The 18,308-nt window shown below is 38.8% G+C and overlaps 1 protein-coding gene across 1 annotated transcript; it reads right to left on the minus strand.

Annotated features, from left to right (window-relative positions):
• Positions 1-11: 11 nt before the first annotated feature.
• Positions 12-18,288, minus strand: LOC126373299 (protein hook). Its single transcript, XM_050019406.1, has 15 exons — positions 18,055-18,288; positions 17,545-17,697; positions 17,080-17,196; positions 16,619-16,713; positions 12,596-12,721; positions 10,943-11,236; positions 9,218-9,355; positions 8,726-8,839; positions 7,446-7,626; positions 6,848-6,978; positions 6,363-6,507; positions 5,294-5,467; positions 4,359-4,464; positions 4,084-4,198; positions 12-3,633 (listed from the first exon to the last, which is right to left on the minus strand). Exons 1-15 carry the CDS (start codon positions 18,140-18,142, stop codon positions 3,526-3,528), a joined length of 2,085 nt encoding a protein of 694 aa, XP_049875363.1. The 5' UTR covers positions 18,143-18,288; the 3' UTR covers positions 12-3,525.
• Positions 18,289-18,308: the final 20 nt, after the last annotated feature.

An 18,308-nucleotide genomic window follows, 5' to 3' on the forward strand; every position in this document is an offset into this window, starting at 1 on the left:
AAACTCAAGAGTATATGAAAATTTATATATTATTCTCAAAACACAATATAATCGTCATTATCAACAATGAATCACATTTTGTTTAACGTAATGTTATAAATAAATGATTTGCACTGATTGCACCTTGCAAAGGAAAATTCACTATTATATCCAGTCTTTATTCATAACCTTTTTAATTAAAATACATACGTTTCGCTCGAATTGTGCGTTCCTTTCCTTAAATTCAATTTTACAAAATCAAAACCATATTTCCATCCCTAGAAAAATCTCGCTTTCAGCAATTAATCTTTAGAAAAAGTTTATGTATAAAGACCGCAAATAATATTGTTATAAAAAAATAATAAAAATAAAATGACGAATCATCTAACACAAGTTCGCATATGAAGAACAACGTTAATCATTAATTTAATCATTTTGTCACTTTCACTTAGCCTAAGGTGAAACGATCACACAATCTATAAATGGTGTATACAATGTGATGATTTACAAATCATGGTCATGTTAGGGTTGCTATACACGCGTTTTTTCACAATTTAGAGAACTGATACAATACCAGTTTACAAATGCCGGTAGGGGTAAGGGTTTCCACCAAAGCGGAGAAGAGATGAGATGAGCGGAGAGATGCAGTACTAGACAAATCACCGCGAAGGAGAGACCGACAGGCGGTGTTTTCTCTCGCTCTCTCGAACTCTACGATTGGTCGATTCCGCACGTCTCCGCTCATGTCCGCTCCTCTCCGCTTTGGTGGAAACTCAGTAAGTCAGTACTCCACCGCTGCCGATCGAAAACCATGTAAAGCACACCTAATCTAAAACATATAACAAAATAATAAATTCTAATTGGTTTAGTTACACTAGGTTACAACGGATGTAAAAATAATATAAATACTGATAAATGTAAAAAAAGGTTAAACTAATAATTGTTACTATCTAAACAGCGTAAAAGCTTGTCTGGTTTGTTCATTGGTAAACTAAATAGTTAACATGAATTGTAATTAAATAATATTGCTTTATCAACCCAAATAATCTATTGAGCAAAGTAAAGAATTTCACTAATTTTGCAAAAAAGAGGCCACTTTATTACAATCATAATGGTGAAACAAGGAATGCCTAAAATCGTTGTGAACATACAAAAAAATTCGATATAACTTCTACAAAAATGTCAATAAACATGTCGGAAAACATTTATTATAAATTCAAAATTTACATCTTTACAGCCTCATAATCAAGTATGGTGGGATGTTATAATGTCAATTTAACGAAGCAAATAATGTATCTAAAAATAAAGAAAATGTGTTATAAAGGGATCAACCTTTTCCGTTCCTCAATTTTCTTTCTCAATTTCGAAATATAAAAATATATTCAATTTTAGGTCACTAATCACCTGCACATTACACAGGTAGTTTAGACAACTTTTGGATTACCATTAGCCCAATTTAACTATTGAGGTGCATATACACATATTCAGCTTGGTATTTTTTTAAAGGCAAGAATTTGACCACAATCTCACCTGGTCACAAGTGACGTAGAAGTGGTTGCAGGACTTCGCTGAAAACAGCATATAGGTAGACAGAAGCTACTTCTCCCAACATTTACTGATTTATTTTTAGTGACCCGAGAGATAAAGAGACCAAATTAAGCCGGCCCGAATTTGTATACATGTCCCCTAAAAGTACATCTAGTCCAACACTCTGTCGTAACTTGTACATACCATTGTTAATATGACTTTTATTTCTAATTCTACCACAAATGACTAAGCATAACAAACATCACTAGGAAAATACGAAATTACAATTTATTTTGCGACATGTAAAAGTCCGAATCGAAATCTTGTTATTTCTTTTAATGTTATGGGTTTATATTAAGCTTAGTCATTCATCATTTTTTATCTAGTAAATTGTTACGTTCCCAATCACGGAATAGAAGAAAGAGGATGGAAAGGCCCTAACGCGCATTTTGTATGAGAAACGCTGTCGCCGGTTCAACCCCGCTCTCTTTTACTACTCCTGCAAACAGATAACTACGATAGCTCTACTGTTTGTCGAATTCGATAGCCACTTTACCGGCAATGTATATTTTATGTGATAGGCTGCAATTTTATCATTACTTTATTTATGTAAGGTACTGAATACAAAAGTATTTTTTTATTAATAACCGATCACACTAAGGTATAAAGAGGATTAACGTTCCTGTTATAAAGAGGAATCTCTTTGCATGAGTCGATATTCGATTATTTGGCCTGCAGGTTCAAACGACCAGACGATCTCTCAATATAATATCGCGGAGCTCCGTGCATCGTGAATTTTCCGGACGGACGAGTGGAGTGCAAAGTTGAAGTATGAACTATTTGCTCATACTTTATGACGCGCGTTTCGCGCTCACTTGACCCTTCCAACCTCCTTCTATTGCAGGCAAGCTGTATAATAGTCGGATAAAACCGAGTGAAAAGTTGGGTTGGTCTCGGATTGTTTAGGCAGACAAAACGCTATGTAATTTTGCGATAAAATATATTTGCGATGAGGTCAATGTAAGATCTAGGTGAAATGATATCTAGTGGCTTTGCGATATAGTATTTTAATATAGTTATGTTACTACCTAGCCAACCTGAGACCAACCCCTTAAACGTAGCAGACTTCGGAAAGTTTGCTTAATCTCTTGAGGTTTGCGCCCGCTTTGAACCTATTATAATCAATTAATAGATTACAAAGCTTTGTTCCAAACAACCGGTGAAGTCCCGATGTCATCCTAAATAAAATTCTCACGAAACGCTCGTTACAGACATGGATCTTTTGGCGCGTGGAAGACATTAACAGAAGGGTGCTGGTATGCACATCTCCATACATTTTCCACTTACACACTGAAACTTGTCAAACATGACGTTTTCATAGGATTCAGCGACAATTTCGATTTTGGTCACGGACCAAAACATCCTTGTCTACAGCCATTCTGTTAGTACGGTATAATATGTGGCTCTAGCTACATCATAGGCACTCGAAATCATCATAGTAGTAGTCACGAGTAGACGGTGTCAACTCTGGTTATAATCGTCTTAGGCCTCGCGTAAGGTTCTACCGGGATATCATGTGCAACAAATATCACGAGCTCCAACCAATAGACGCAGAATATGTCACATTAACTCGCAATATTTGTTATTACAATAAAACAAGTATAATAGCGGGTTTCCACCAAAGTGGAGCTGAGAGGAGACAAGCGGAGATGTGCGGGAATCGACCAATTACCGCGAGAGAGAGAGAATTTCTTAGTCTTGTACGCCGTGATTGGTCGGTTCAGCACACCTCCGCTCTTCTCCTCTCCACTCCGCTTTGATGGAAACCTACACTTAAAAACTGTCAATGTTCACGCTGTAACTATTGTTCGAAGCCCGCTGTTGTCGCAGGTGTAGAACCTTACTATAATCTAGCTACATAATAGGCACTCGCATAATATCCTACCATCAAAGTCATCACCCGTCCCGCAGGATGGTGGTGCGCTCGTTAGTGTAGAGCACCCGTAGCGGCGTGTGGTGTCATTGCGCGGGCGTGGCAGGCGCGGACGGGCGCGGCCGCGGCGGCTGGCGACGCTGGCGGGCCAGGAACGAGTGCCCCGACGACAGCAGGGCGAAGCGGGTCTCCACCTGCGGACAATGCCGTGTTCATATTCATGGAATGCCATATCCGTTTCAACATAACACGATTAGAGTAACATATCTCTCGTCTCTTTCGATATAAGCTGTATATTTTTAGTGCGAAAGAGACATATGTCTCTCGCCTCTTTCTCGCTAGGCAATGTACTGTATCTCTGTCCTACTGTCATTCTAATCATACTACGTTAAAAAGGTCATATTGGCCCCGATTCCTGCAGACACCTAATTTAATTTTAAGTTATACCCGTCATTTTCTGAGAAAATTACAGGAATAACTTAAAATAAAACTAGATGGTGTGTATAGGAATCAGCACCATTACCATTGAAAGGACAGTGGTTTGGGCACACCATGGACATTCCATACAAAAATCTTAAAAAGTCTATTTGCGTAGATAGATTTGTGTCGGAAAGTAAGTTAGTTTAAAATACAATCCAACATACCGCATCTCTGTGACACCGCGCTCCGAGCTGATACCACGCGGAGGTCAGTAACCTCTGTTCACTGTTAGCTCGTGCGCCCTCCTCGCTTCCACTCCCGCTGCCACTGCCGCTCCATCTGAAAATGTATGTAGATAAATGTCACAAAGGATTTTCGTTTCAAAAAGAGAAAATTAAATCGAAAAAAATCTATAACGGGATTAAGATAATGCGAACGTGATACCGACGATATGACGTACCCTCTGAAGAAAAACTTAAAGTGTAAAAGAAATACTGACTCGTGCCTGTTGTTGGGTGGCGGCGCGTCGGCCCGTGACGCTCCCGCACTCGTGCTGCCCGCCCCGCGAGTGTAGCCCAGCGTGATGTCCGACAGAGACTGCTGGCCTGTGGTAAACGATAAAAGATTGCTGTAGAGTCATAATCATCATTCACCATAGACGCCTATTTCAGACAATTGAATCATTGTCTCGTAGAACACATAGCCGTGCAGTTCCTATCATGCCAGTGGAAGTGTGTAAAGTATATAGGTATCGCTTTCCCTATTTAGCATCCTGAAAAACATTATTGACAAACATTTTTGAGCTGTCGCTATAGCTACGACAGTATGAATATGCAATTAACTTTTATACAACGAGCGACACGGGTTTAGCACGGGTTTGCTGATCCATTCAACGCAATTCCACAAAACTATCTAAATCAATAAATCCTGACGCTCCGTTCGCCCTGAAACCTATCAAATGCACGCTCCTTAGGGTGGGTTTCCATCAAAGCGGAGAGAAGCGGAGGCTCATACAAAAAACAGCATGCGGAAGAGCGAGATAGAAGACGCACTGTCACTATTGCCCTCGTGGTGATTGGTATTGGTTGGTATGACATATCCGTTCGTGAAAACACGACTCTATCCCTATAGTACTACTATACTGTATAGTATACTGTAGATGGATGTACTTCTGTACATCCATCGCAAGATGAACTAAGTACCCACACCTCACCGAACTTTCTGTTAGACCAACGCGATAGGTGGTGAGCCGTATCGCCGTCTATAATGGTTGAGCCAACTGTATTAGTGAAAACTGCACGTATGATAAATTAATAACTCATTGGTGCAAGTCCGGTAGCGGGTTCGAACTAGCGCTCTCCGATTGAGGAGCAAACCGGTGTACCACAGTGACTTCTAGGTGGAAGCCCAACCAAGTTGAAATTAGTTTATTACCTGTAGTACGAGGATCCAAGGTCTTGATGACTTCCTTGGCTTTCTCGACGCACTTCTTGTATTTATCTTCCGTGGCCAGCAGTTCTGCTTCTCTCGCCGACAGTGTTTCCTGCAACTTGCTGACACGCCGCCGTTCTTCGGCCAACGATGCTTGTAATTCTTCTACTTGTAAAGCTGTGGGGCAAGAAATGCATATTCACATCTGTAAATGCTCGACGGGGAAGCAGGGTCAAGTCATAAAAAGTCATTTATTGATAGTCGGTTTCCATGCAATCCTGTGGTAGCGACTTGCTTCACTGTTGGAACGAGTGCGCGACAGCATGGAGTATCGCAATCCTGAATGCGATTGCCGATAAATACGATTCGCCTTTAAGATCTACCACCAGGAAGGTCGCCATTGCCAAGCGCTAATATACCTATTTATCATTTCCATACCTAGAGCTATCACTTAGAGGATAAACAATGGATTTGAAGGTATCAACACAATGATTGTAAGATGTCGAAGTATCTGAAATTTTTAGCGAATCAGATATGCACCTTTTGTCAATAAGACACAAAAAATATTAGTAAAAAATTGCAGATAAGTCAGTTTGCAAAGTCAGCCACGATGTGCCCGATGTACCTGATCGGGGTGCCGGGCGGATTTAAATCCGAATATCGTCGACCTTATTTTGTAAACTAACTTAGTATGTAAGTTTTGATACTAACCCTATGTATCTTATGTTGTCCGAACGATCAATTTTTGAATTTAAATTGAGGACATCGACCACCGCCATATGACTATTTCGACCAACATTATTTTTTGTTAAGTAATTTTGTGTAAGTTAATTTTTTATGATTAATAAATACTTTTGTATCTCCCTACCTAACGTGACTTATTGTACATTTGTCGCAAATCGCGTTAACTACTTGGCCGGACAAATTGGAAGCGCTACAGGCTCTCCCGGTTTAACCCGGATCTTACCCGTGGATGTCCAATTGGGCGCGAACCTTGGCTCAAGGCGTCTTCTGAGAGGAATAAATACTAGAAGAAATTTCTGTTACACTCGCAATACACGCAAATACATACATTTCCTCTGGCTATCCTCGATGGCGGAAGCGAGCCGCGGGTGCGGCGCTTCCAGTGTGGCTTCTAGTTGCATGATCCGCTGGTTGGCTTCGCGGTTGATGGCTCGCTGCTTCTCTAGTCGCGCCGCGTAGTCTTCAAGCAGTGCCTGTCAATTAAATTTGACTCTTTATTGAAGTCGGGGAAGACGTTCAAGACCAATTAAGCCTTCAGCGGGATCTGTACGGATAGATAGCGCTATCCTGCAGCGCGCGACAAATGCGCGTTCCGACTAATAGACGCAGCGAATTCAGTACACGTAGATAAAAGTATTAACTGAAAGGTAGAGTACGATTCAATAATCTAGTCAAACAAGGGACAATCTCACAATGTAATCCCACAGGTAATCGAACCTATAACCTCCCAAATCGCAAGGCGGACGCTCTAACCGCTGAACCACGGGAGATGTTATGTACACAATGACGTGAATAACTATTTAAAAAACATACTTGCACCGAAGCCTGGTCTGCCTGCGCACCCTGGTTCTGCCGTAGCAATTTGTTTTCGTGTTCCAGGCGGATCAGCCGCTCCTTCAGATCGTTAGGTATTAACTCCCTCGAGACGTTATCTTCGCTCGCACCTGTACCCGGTATAAAAGGATTACATAAATATCATAATCAAAATAAAATAGATTATAATCGAAATAAGCAAGATTATAATGTATCAGGGCCGTGTACCGAGATATTTTTATTACAAGTACTTTTTCTCAGCTATACAAGTTGAGATACTGCAGTTTTACGCAGAAAAGACTATCGGCAAAAAAATAATTATAATATAGGAAAAATACGATTGAAAGTGTAACTGCTCTTTTTGTTACCAAAAGAAAAAATATTTTTTGAGTTTGATTTATGAAAAAAAATTACTGATAAATTGGCGTTTTAAAGAATAGTTTAAGGCTGGTAATACGTATTAGTTTTAGCTTAACATATTTGATATGTCTTTTATTAAATTATTGTTGATTTTAAATATTTATTAAGTAACTCTTGCACAAGCATAGAGCAATACACATTTAGTGGAATATGTGTATGTGTGTGTAGTACAACGTACCAGTGGTGATTGTGGAGCATCGCAGTTCGTCGACCGTCTCCCTGAGGGTGTCCCGCTCCTGCAGCAGGGTGTCCCGTTCTCGCTGCAGCGAGGCCGCGCGGCTGCTCAGCTTCTTGTTCTCAATCTCAAGCTTGTCCGCTTTCGTTATCTCCGCATCTAATTTCTCATTTAGATCTGTCACCTGTAACATTTTTATTTCCAATTTAGATAATGGTGCTAATTCCTGTAAACTCCATCTAATTTTATTTTAAGTTATATCTATCATTTTCTTATCCGCCGAAAAGGAAAGGGACGGGTAATCGACAAGCATAAAATTTATGGAACACACGTCAATTTGAAGCACAAATGTAAAATAACCGTCTAAAAATTTTACATTAACCAATAACCCGACAGAATTATGTTGACAGCACACGTCAAACGGTTTGCGGTATGCGAGATACCTTTTTGATTCGCCCGGGCTATTCATTCATTTACTCATTCTTCCTAAAATTAAGAGCTGTGAATCATCCGTCCCTTTCCTTTTCGGCGGATAAGAAAATGACAGGTATAAAGTAAAATTAGGAGGTGTCTGCAGGAATCGGGGCCAATATAGCCTTCATTAGGGAACTGTGGCGTAGGTTAAGAGAGAGGGGGTCCGATATGCGTGCGGGCTCTTTCTTGGTGCAAAGGTTGTCCATCGCCATACAACGTGGTAATGCGGCGAGTGTAATGGGGACCTTTGCGCCCGAAACAACTCGGCAATTAGACGCGTAAGGTCTTGAATTGTTAATTTATAATTATATTAATATTATTTTGTTTAGAAATATTGTATTTAGATAAAAAAATAATACAAATTCATATTCTTCCAACATGTTTTTTAAAATGGGAAGAAGAATTAGGGGTTACCTCGTTAGGAGCATACTAATCACCCAGACTTTTAGCATAGAATAAGGAATATACTACGTATAGAACAGCAACTCTCCGCTCCCCACCAGCGTCTGAGCTAGGTTACCTCACCCCCCAGAACATAGTTTAGACTTAAATCATATGGTGTCAGATGTCACACACATAGATGCGCGCGTGCGATAATGTCAATGTGTAGTGTCTGTGTAGAACGAGGTTGTTTGTATGAAGTGTCCGGGGTGTGCTTTTAGACAATTCAGAAAAGTTAAAATATTTCGACAGGGACCTTTGGTTTACTGGTCAAAGAGGCTACCCATTACACCAAACACGTTTCGTCAATAAAAATTAATAAGTGTCAAAATTAGCAAGTGTTTGTGTGTGTGTGTGTGTAAACGTACCTGTTTCTTGTAAATGTCGAGCTGCGCGCGGATGGCGTGTGCCCGCGTGGCGGCCTGCTCGTGCTCGATGGCGCGCTGCACGTGCTCGGTGTTCGCGCGCTCGAGGAGTTTCACCTGTAATTAAATTACAAATTATTCTTTGTTCAGTTGGTCACATTTTTACATAAGGAACGTCCCATTCGCCTAAGACTACTGTAGCTTTTCAAATTCTCTACGGAGATAGGTTGTCTGCAACCTGGTGACCCCTCCCCCCCCCCCCCTCTTTAAAAGCTGGATCTGCTCCTGGCCTATCTATATGTATACAGGGTAGCCCAAAGGGTCACGTTAAAAGTACAAAAAAGGTACAAAACGGGTCAAACCGTAAATAATCGCTGAACATACAAGAGGGAGTTTCTAGTAGCCAATGAGCTCCCTAATTCTTCATTTTGGACGTGAACCTTTGGGCATATACCTGTAGGGGATACAGGCGTGATACCCTGTTCAAAGACATACCTGTCTTCTAAGATCAACGTGTTCCTCCATCCTCTTCTTGTATGAGGCGACTGTGGCTTCCAGAGCGGCTGCCTTCGCCGCCGTCTCTCGTAACGCGTCCACTTCATCCTTCAGCGCTACGTTTTCCGATGCCGCTATCTGTAAATTAAAAGTTAAAAATTGAAAGTAATATAATAATAATAAATTGAAAGTAACGTAAGTGTTACCATTTAATTGATATCTCCAACATTCCAAGGACGTAAATTTTATTATTGAAAACTAAGTGAATTACTGACTAATATAAAGAGTATTATAATTACTATTATTTGTCACATAATATATATAAAAATAATTAAAACTGTACGTAAATATTTTACTAAAAATTCAAAATTTCCTTGCAAAGTAAATTAAAAACATTGGACGTGAGTAATTTATTTTTTACAAAATGGCAACATAGGGTCGGATGACGTACGCTGGGCTAACCTTGAAATGCTAGCTGTCACTTTTGAACATACCTGTTCTTACATTGTTTTGAGTTTACGCGGTTATTATCAAATAAAAAAAAATGAAATATCGGGAGTCTCAAATCCCCATTTAAACGCGGTAAGAACCCGTTATTATGTGGTTTGATTATACCTGTTCTTCTTGTACCATGGTTTTTACAACATTCCCGTGAACGGTACATCACTAGTTACCATCATATCATCCTATTACCTATATACCACGTATGGAGGCAAGTTTTTCTACTTGTAACAATTAGTTATAGTTACAACTTTATCAGTTCGCCTCGATTTATTTATGACAGGCTTGCGTGTTTATGTTACTTCCATAAGAATGTGACGTAAAAAGTAAGTGATTGATAGTTAACGCTTTATCTTAGAAAGTATAGACTCTTTCACTTTTATACTGTGTTTACCCAACTGTAAAAGGGGTTATGTGTTTTTTTCCCTATAGACATTAAATGCCGTATAGTAGTCGTACTACAAAGACTTGCTTAACCTAATCGATGATGCGTCTATGCGCATTTTGATACCAGATTAGATTCTTAAATCATCATCATCAGCCGTATGACGCCCACTGCTGGGCATAAGCCTCCCCCAAGGATCTCCACGACGATCGGTCCTGCGCTGCCCGCATCCAGCGGCTTCCCGCGACCTTCACCAGATCGTCGGTCCACCTTGTAGCGGGCCTACCCACTGAGCGTCGTCCGACACGTGGTCGCCACTCCAGAGCCTTTCCGCCCCATCGGCCATCGGTTCTCCTCGCTATGTGTCCTGCCCACTGCCACTTTAGCTTTGCAATTCTCCGAGCTATATCGGTGACTTTAGTTCTCCTGCGGATCTTAAATATACATGCATAAATATGACCCGTCTTACCCAGGACATTGCAGCTCCACTAGTCACTGTTTGAGTGCGCGCGAGTTAAGGAATCTACTTCCGCATCAACTTTACAATGTCAACTTTACATGTAAGGACTAGATTAAGAAATTGTATGTTGTTGTAATAACCTAGTTTAGGATTTTAGATGTAAACAATTTATTATTGCATTAGGTTAGTATATAAACATAAGTAACTACCTCCAGGACGTTCTTTACACTATGTTCTCTTGAATATACGTATCGTGTCTCCCGGAGTCTATGTCTCAATTATCTATACCTTAATTGGCGCATCTTGCTTTAGCGCAGTGTGCCGGCTAGCTCAAGTGTCCACATCCTAAGGATAGGTATGGTATAGAGAAGTGTCTTACCTGAAGCTCCTCATTCCTGAGCTTGAGCAGTGCCAACTCCCGTTCCAGTACATCAGCCCTTGCCCTCTGGTCATCCCTTTGCAGTTCCACTTTGTCCAGTTCATGTTTGAGTGCGTCAAGTTGCGCGCGCATGTTGCTGTAGCGCAGTGTACCGGCGTGCGCGGGCCCGAGCGATGCGCCGGCGTCGTCAATGTCTCCTTCACCTGGAGACCCTTCCACTGCTGCTTCTCTCGCCGCCGTTAGTCTGGCCACCTCGCTTAACAACGTCATCTTCTCTTCTTGGAGGATTTTCACCTGCAAAATTGCAAGAATAATAACATAACATAGACAGCCTACATACGTCGTCCCACTGCTGGCCTTGCACAGGCCTTCCTCAATCACGCTGCTCCACTGCGGGTTGGTGGAGGTGTTTTTGGCTAGTAGCCCGGGACGAACGGCTTAACGTGCCTTCCGAAACACGAAATGACCTTACTTTTTCGAAGAATCAGAATAATAAATAATAGTAATCATTTATTTCAAGCTACAAAGACCCAAACATACAGACGATTGTTCTACCGAATTTGACAAATCGACCGAAACACCAGTCGTAAATTAACGTACTGTGCGGAAAATGTTTTTATAACCAACTTCAAAAAAGGACGTTATTAGAAAACCGTATTCGAGTGTTAGAATATAGATAGTTAGAATACCTGAACTATTCATATTCATTGCCACAACATAATATATTCTGCAAGGTAATAGCTTGCCAGGAAGCAAGTAATTGTACTAAAGTGCCCCAGGGGCCATGTATTTAGAAATAGTAAACGGATATGTAAAACATACAGACATTCGCATATTGTGGTGTTACGTAGCAGGATAAACATCAGTATAATATATATGTCGTGGCCAGATCTTGGAATTGATCATTTCATGATGTGCTCGATCATTTATAATCGACTATTGGCATTTTTCTTACACCACATAGCATGAACACCGCCTACACTAAGCGTTGACGTTTCAACAATATGGTCAACTTAAGTTTCATGAAATATGACCAGTTCATGAAATGATTGAACACATCGTGAGGTGATCAATACTAAGATCTTTTTTTTTTAATTTATTTAAATGAAAAACTTAAACGGCCACGACATATATAACAACATGTACATTACTGAGCATTTGAAATTTATAACTTCACTAGCGACCGGTACGGCTTCGTACGGGTAGTGTATTGGAATTTGGAGCTGATGTCTTTATAAATAAAACACATATACAGGGTGTTAATGACATCGTAACGACGCAAAATTCCACTTGACATTACTCAGAATCATGGCCTGAACATCCCCCTCAGTATTCATTACGGTGTCACTAATATAGATTAAAAGCTATAAAACCATATATGTGTATAGATTAAAAGCTGTAAACCATTAAAAGCTATAATAGCATTGTCTTGCCGTGAGTATAATTGAAATTCAAAGTAGATACATTTTCCTGGTATGTCTTTGGCACTAGGTAACTAAGTTTCTGTCTTGCTATTACTCTAATACATCTACTTATAACTTATAATAAATACTTATAAACTAATATGTTTCCTAAACATTAACAGACTTTAGTATTCAGAACGCAGTAGCCCAGTAGTAGCCTAAAAAATAAATAAAAGAAGTATAAACAAACCTGCGTATCAAGTTCATGGCACCGCTGCGCAAGCGCCTCTCTCATCTCCGCATCGGTCTGGTCGGCCACTGCGGCCTCCGCGTGCAGGCTGCCGCGGTTCCCGCCCAACGTCAGGGTCTCCAACTCCTACACCATATCACAATTTATAGCACATAACATAACATCACAACTATATCCCAAGTATGATAGTCAAAGGTACATCCATCGCATGATGAACTAGCTACCCCCACCTCACCGAGCTTTCTGGTAAACCAACGTGATAGGTTGCGAGCCGTATCGCCGTCTACAATGATCAAGCCAACTGTGTTAGTGAAAACTGCACTTAAAATAAATTAATATCTCATTGGTGCAAGTAAGGTACCGGGATTCGAACCGACGCTCCGCGGCGTTTGATAATCAAGCCGATGAACCAGAGGACCACAGTGACTAATTCACACAATTCTAATCACTATTTATCACTTTGATCAACACCATTACAATAAAAAAGATGTTTTTACGTGACTACTTGTAGAGTTTCCGCGGCATTCACTTGACTGGACGAATGCAAAATTTCCAGAGGTTGTCCAAAAAGTCTTGATAAAGAAACAAAACACACAACCACTTCACATGCTACAAGGACATAAAATAAACGTTAAAACGTTTCAATATATAAAAAGTATGTTAAGTAATTTATAATACATTTGTGCAGCGAAATAAATTCGTATTGTAATTCCGCGGCCATATATGTAACTGGATTATATTTTGGTGCGTGAAAAGGCGGTCGGGTGAACAAAATTACACGTTGCATAATAACTAATAGAGACTAATTAGTTACGGACGGATGCGAGAACATTCGCATTCGTAGAAATATCAAGCTTTTAACATTGTTTCTTTGTCGTTTTTAGATACACACCGTTTTAAGATAATTTTAAGATGTCTCAAAAAGGTAAAGGTTTAAAGATTCAATGGATCCCGGCTCATGTGGGACTTCTTGGAAATGAAGTGGTAGACCAACTTGTAAAAGCTGCTGTAATGTGTGGGTCGGCTCTTGCTTTCAAACCCTACGACAGTGAACTTATCCCTGTCATTAAGAAAAGATGTTTGCAGTATCACTTTGGTGAATTGTCATTGGCAAGGGGTGCTGGAGTCGGCTACAGAACCATCTAGATAAGTCCGTTGGTTTGAGTCTGCCAATCTCAATAGGACACTATTGATCTCCGCTCTCAGGTTGCGTCCCGGACACATCCCAACAAATAAGTTTTATTACTTAATGGGTATTAAACCCACAACTCTGTGCCATGTATGTCATAAGACCGATGACCTTTACCATATATTATTAGAATGTGCCCGGAATTTACCCGTGAGAAGAAGGGTTTTTCGCCCTCATGGTGTGATTTCCTTTGGTTACGGAGAAGTCAATTGCTGGTTGGTAGAGCCACTATCTTGTAAGGCTTTTAGTTTATATCATCTGGTTGACAAATCCTTTGTATAAGGGATAGGTACACGAAAGCGCCTATGAGGCTGGCAGGATCAGTCAGGGTGTTCAAAGCCTCGTTATTTTTTTATTTTATTTTTTTTGTTTTATGGTGCTCTCTCACTATTGTTGCTTGGACTGGATCTGTAACACCACATTACAGGCATTCGCCTGTAGTAAAGGAGCACCGTATGATGGGACATGCTCGCTAATTGCCTATTCGCTCTAACCTTAAAAACATATATTTTGCATACGGTTTAAATCTCAAGATGAAGTCTTCAAAAAGTAAAGTGTTGATAATTAAACAATAGAATAATGAAGAATAGACGTAAATTGTACCTAACAGTCAACTAGATGGATCACGTAAATTATATTATCTGTAGAATAGACTTATTTAATAACTTTCATCCTATGAATGTGCGATAATCACGACGTATTGTCTACGCCGACGATACTCAATGAGGTAACTCTACCTGTGCGAAGAGAAACTGCTAACATCAATCGTTATTAAGAGATTATAAAAAATATAGTAGCAGGCCAGTATGGTAGTAGCAACTGATTCGAAACTGACTCATTGCGTTGTTTTGCTTTGCCAATTTGGGCTTCTCTATGTTTACCCTCGGGCATAGTTGAGCAATTCAAATTCAAAAATATCTTTATTCAGTAGGTAACATAGTTACACTTTGAATCGTCAATGCAGCCAACATACTTGGCCAATATATCAATTTGAATTTTTATATAATGCGTTAATATCCACGTTTCCGTAGCCACCTACCTGTGTATTTATCATGATTCTCCTGCCCTTATCTCACTGTAGATGTGGTCGGCACAATATGTATTCTTCTTCCATTCATTTCTGTCAGTTGTCATCTCGATACTCACACCTTTCAAACACATATCCTTTTTTACACAATCCATCCACACTTTCTTGGGTCGTACCCTTATAGCCATCCACATTCATACTCATAACTTCCCTCGTTATATGCCTTTCATCCTTCCTCATTACAAGCCAATATCATGCTAACCTGTTGCTCCTCAATTTCCCACCACACATCCATCTTAACATAATATGCATCTCTGCCACATCATGTAATCTTCTTTCATCCGTCTCGAGACGTAAGTATACTTAACTTATAGCCAATTTAAGTTATGCACTTTAATTATTTGTTGAATAACAGAACATACTTGCGCTTTTAACCTACATAATCAAACTCATGCAATTATATATTAAATGCTCATATCATCGGAAATTCGCTTTGTTTATTATGCGCTTGCATTGCAATAGTGGCTTTCATAACATCCTCTATGTTTTCTCTAAGGAATCCATGCTAGGATATAATTTACATACAATCGTAATGTTTATTCAACTTTCTAATATAGAGCAACTGAGACTTCCCTTTTGCTATTAGAAATGTACAATGGTTGTTTGTTGACAAACATTCTGCTTATGACGGGCCAGTCAGTATGTTTTCTTCAATATTCTTTATTTGCATACTATGATGGTGTACAAGTTGGTAAGTTACGTATGAGTTTCACATCACAGACCCTTTCGGGCACAACACTATAGAAGTTTAAAAGAGAGAAGGAAGCCCTTCAAATTGTAACATCTGTATCATAATACGTCTAATAGTAGTATAGTATATTGATATAATATATGTAGATTAATTATTTATTGGTGGTGCTTCCAGTACGGTCACGAGCATTAATATGTATACACTTTGGTACCATGTCATATTAACTTTTTTGACAAATTGAACTGTAAGTCTCACTAAATGTCAAATATTTTAGTGCGACAGAGTCCTAAAGTGGGTACATTATATTGCTCATAACTGTACACACCATCTAATTTTAGTTTAAGTTATACCTGTCATTTTCTTATCCACCGAAAAATAAATGACGGATAATCGACAGGCATAAAATTTATCGAACACACGTCAATTTAAGGCAGAATTTTTTAATTACTGTGCACGTCAATTAGTGTGCAAAAACCTCTTGCGCAGATGTGTAAATTCAATCATATAACAAGAGATCAAAAAATCCTGACGCTACATACTCTCCAATTCCGCTAAGCGTCTACACAGCTTAAATAAGACGATTTGACACTGATTGGATTTCATAAAACTGTGATAAAAATTACCGTGAAGATAAAAATGCTATGGATTTATTGACAATTATTATGGTTTATGTACTTATCGCAAGTAAAGGACAGAACTATTTATATGGTCAAACTAGATTAAAATTAGGTTTTGTTCGTCACAATCAGCAAAGTTTTTCTAAGCATGAAGGTTGTTAAATGCATTCTATGCAAAGCACTCAATACTGAATCAAGTAAAGTTTCTTTAGTATGGTCACACCCTGGACATTTCATACAAAAAACCTTGTTTTACGTAGACACTACACATTGGCGTTATCGTACACGCGTATATGTGTGTGTGACGTGTGACGCCCATGCGATTGAAGACTAAAGTAAGACCAATGGGGTGAAGAAAACCTAGCTAAGCCGCTAGTGGGGAGCGGAGAGTTGCCGGTCTATACATATTATTATTCCTTATTCTATGCTATGATCTCACCTGTATAGCTTGCATGATACACCGTTGGCATGACAACTCCAGCTCCATGATTCTTGTAATGTATTCCTCCTTCTTGATGCAGTTGACAGCACAACCTAGGTGAGGAAAATTGTTATTATTAACACTTTAAAGGACAGAACGTCTACGGTCAAACTATTATAAGTGAACAGTCAATAACTGGTGATCAGTGTCCATGAAAGTGTATTCTAATCTATTTTATATTCTATTCTACATCTATAAAGAGTGTAGAAAACCTGTCAAAGTATGTCTAATTGTCTAGTATTTATTACATAATTTTATACAATTAATTATATCCACGAAATTGTGTGATAAGGCTTTAAAATTACAAATAGTAAATCACTTCCTCTAATTTATTACTTGAGAAAAAAATGGTACTTTTTGTGATGTAGTAGAATGGTGACAAATTTTATAATTCATCAAAATATAAAAAAGAAACTTACTGAGAACAAGTTGCAATAATCTTCCCAAATCTGCCGGGTCTGCATTTTCTGCTATGTTGATCACATCTGGCCTTGAGAACTCTTGCAGACTTAAATTGAGGATGTCCTGATGGTAATCTATTACAAACAATAAAGCATTAATTTTACTTTTAGTAAATGTAATGTGTATTTTTTTTGTATTACTTAAATTAGGTTAGACAAGTCTGACTTAAGTTAGGTTTTTATACTAATTTTATAAAGTCACTGTATTGAGGTATACAGTCATGTAGTAACATCTACTTTCATACAAATAAACTTAGATAGATAGATAAAATACTTAAACAAAACAAAATTATAATTATAATTTTTACTGCTTACTCAATACTCAACATACCTATTCCATTTTAGAAGACAATAGACAATTAATAAAAACACAAATTAACTAGTATAGTTGTTAAGTTTTAATAAAATAAAACCATCACATACCTATGACACCATCCAATATTTTTTTCAAATTGCTGACTTTAAGCCTCCAATTATTCCCCACGTCAGTTTTAACCTTAGAATTCCATGCCGGAGTGAAGTATTCCGGAGCTATTTGAGTTAGGGCCTCTGCTATCGCCACTCCATCAGATAATTCTGTAATTACATGGTCATTTTACAACAATGGCTAGTAAGGTCTTCAACTATAAATAGAAAATGACAATAGCATTTGATAAAGAATAGTTATCATAAAGAAATATAACAGTGAATGAAATGCTAAAAATAAGCTATTCCATAACGACCAGTAAAGCACCGAGTGAGCAATAGCTGGATTTGAAAGACAAAGTGTGTAATGATGTCTCAATCAAATAATAAGAGCAAAGTGACGAAATTATCTACTTAACGTAGTGGGAGATATCCCCAACATATTGCATTGGTTTTACGTTCAAAATTGAAGTAAATTTTACGCATTTGTCTTATAACGTAAGGGCACAAAATATATACGCAATTTACCTGCTGGATTCCCATGTTTAGCTGTAAGATTCAGCGTTTGCAACCACTTGATTAGATTGTCGCATAAAACTACACCATTCGATTCCATTATTGGAAACTCGAACTTCACACTGTATACTTAAAAGTATTAGAAATGGATTGATATATTTTATTTTCGAAAAGGCATTATATTATTTACACAAAGAATAAAATAAAAATCACAACAGAAATAAATATTTCCTGTGATCCGTAACGCGTGACGTATGCTAGTGCGT

Source organism: Pectinophora gossypiella, chromosome 2 (assembly GCF_024362695.1).
Source record: "Pectinophora gossypiella chromosome 2, ilPecGoss1.1, whole genome shotgun sequence".
Classification (NCBI taxonomy): Eukaryota; Metazoa; Arthropoda; class Insecta; order Lepidoptera; family Gelechiidae; genus Pectinophora; species Pectinophora gossypiella.

Excerpts from the sequence above, each read along its gene's own strand:
- LOC126373299 (XM_050019406.1), bottom strand. The coding sequence starts at position 18,142 with ATGGAATCGAATGGTGTAGTTTTATGCGACAATCTAATCAAGTGGTTG. Across the intron at positions 17,197-17,544 it reads AATATTGGATGGTGTCATAG|ATTACCATCAGGACATCCTC; the intron begins GTATGTGATGGT and ends TGTTTGTAATAG. Across the intron at positions 6,979-7,445 it reads ATGCTCCACAATCACCACTG|GTGCGAGCGAAGATAACGTC; the intron begins GTACGTTGTACT and ends TACCGGGTACAG.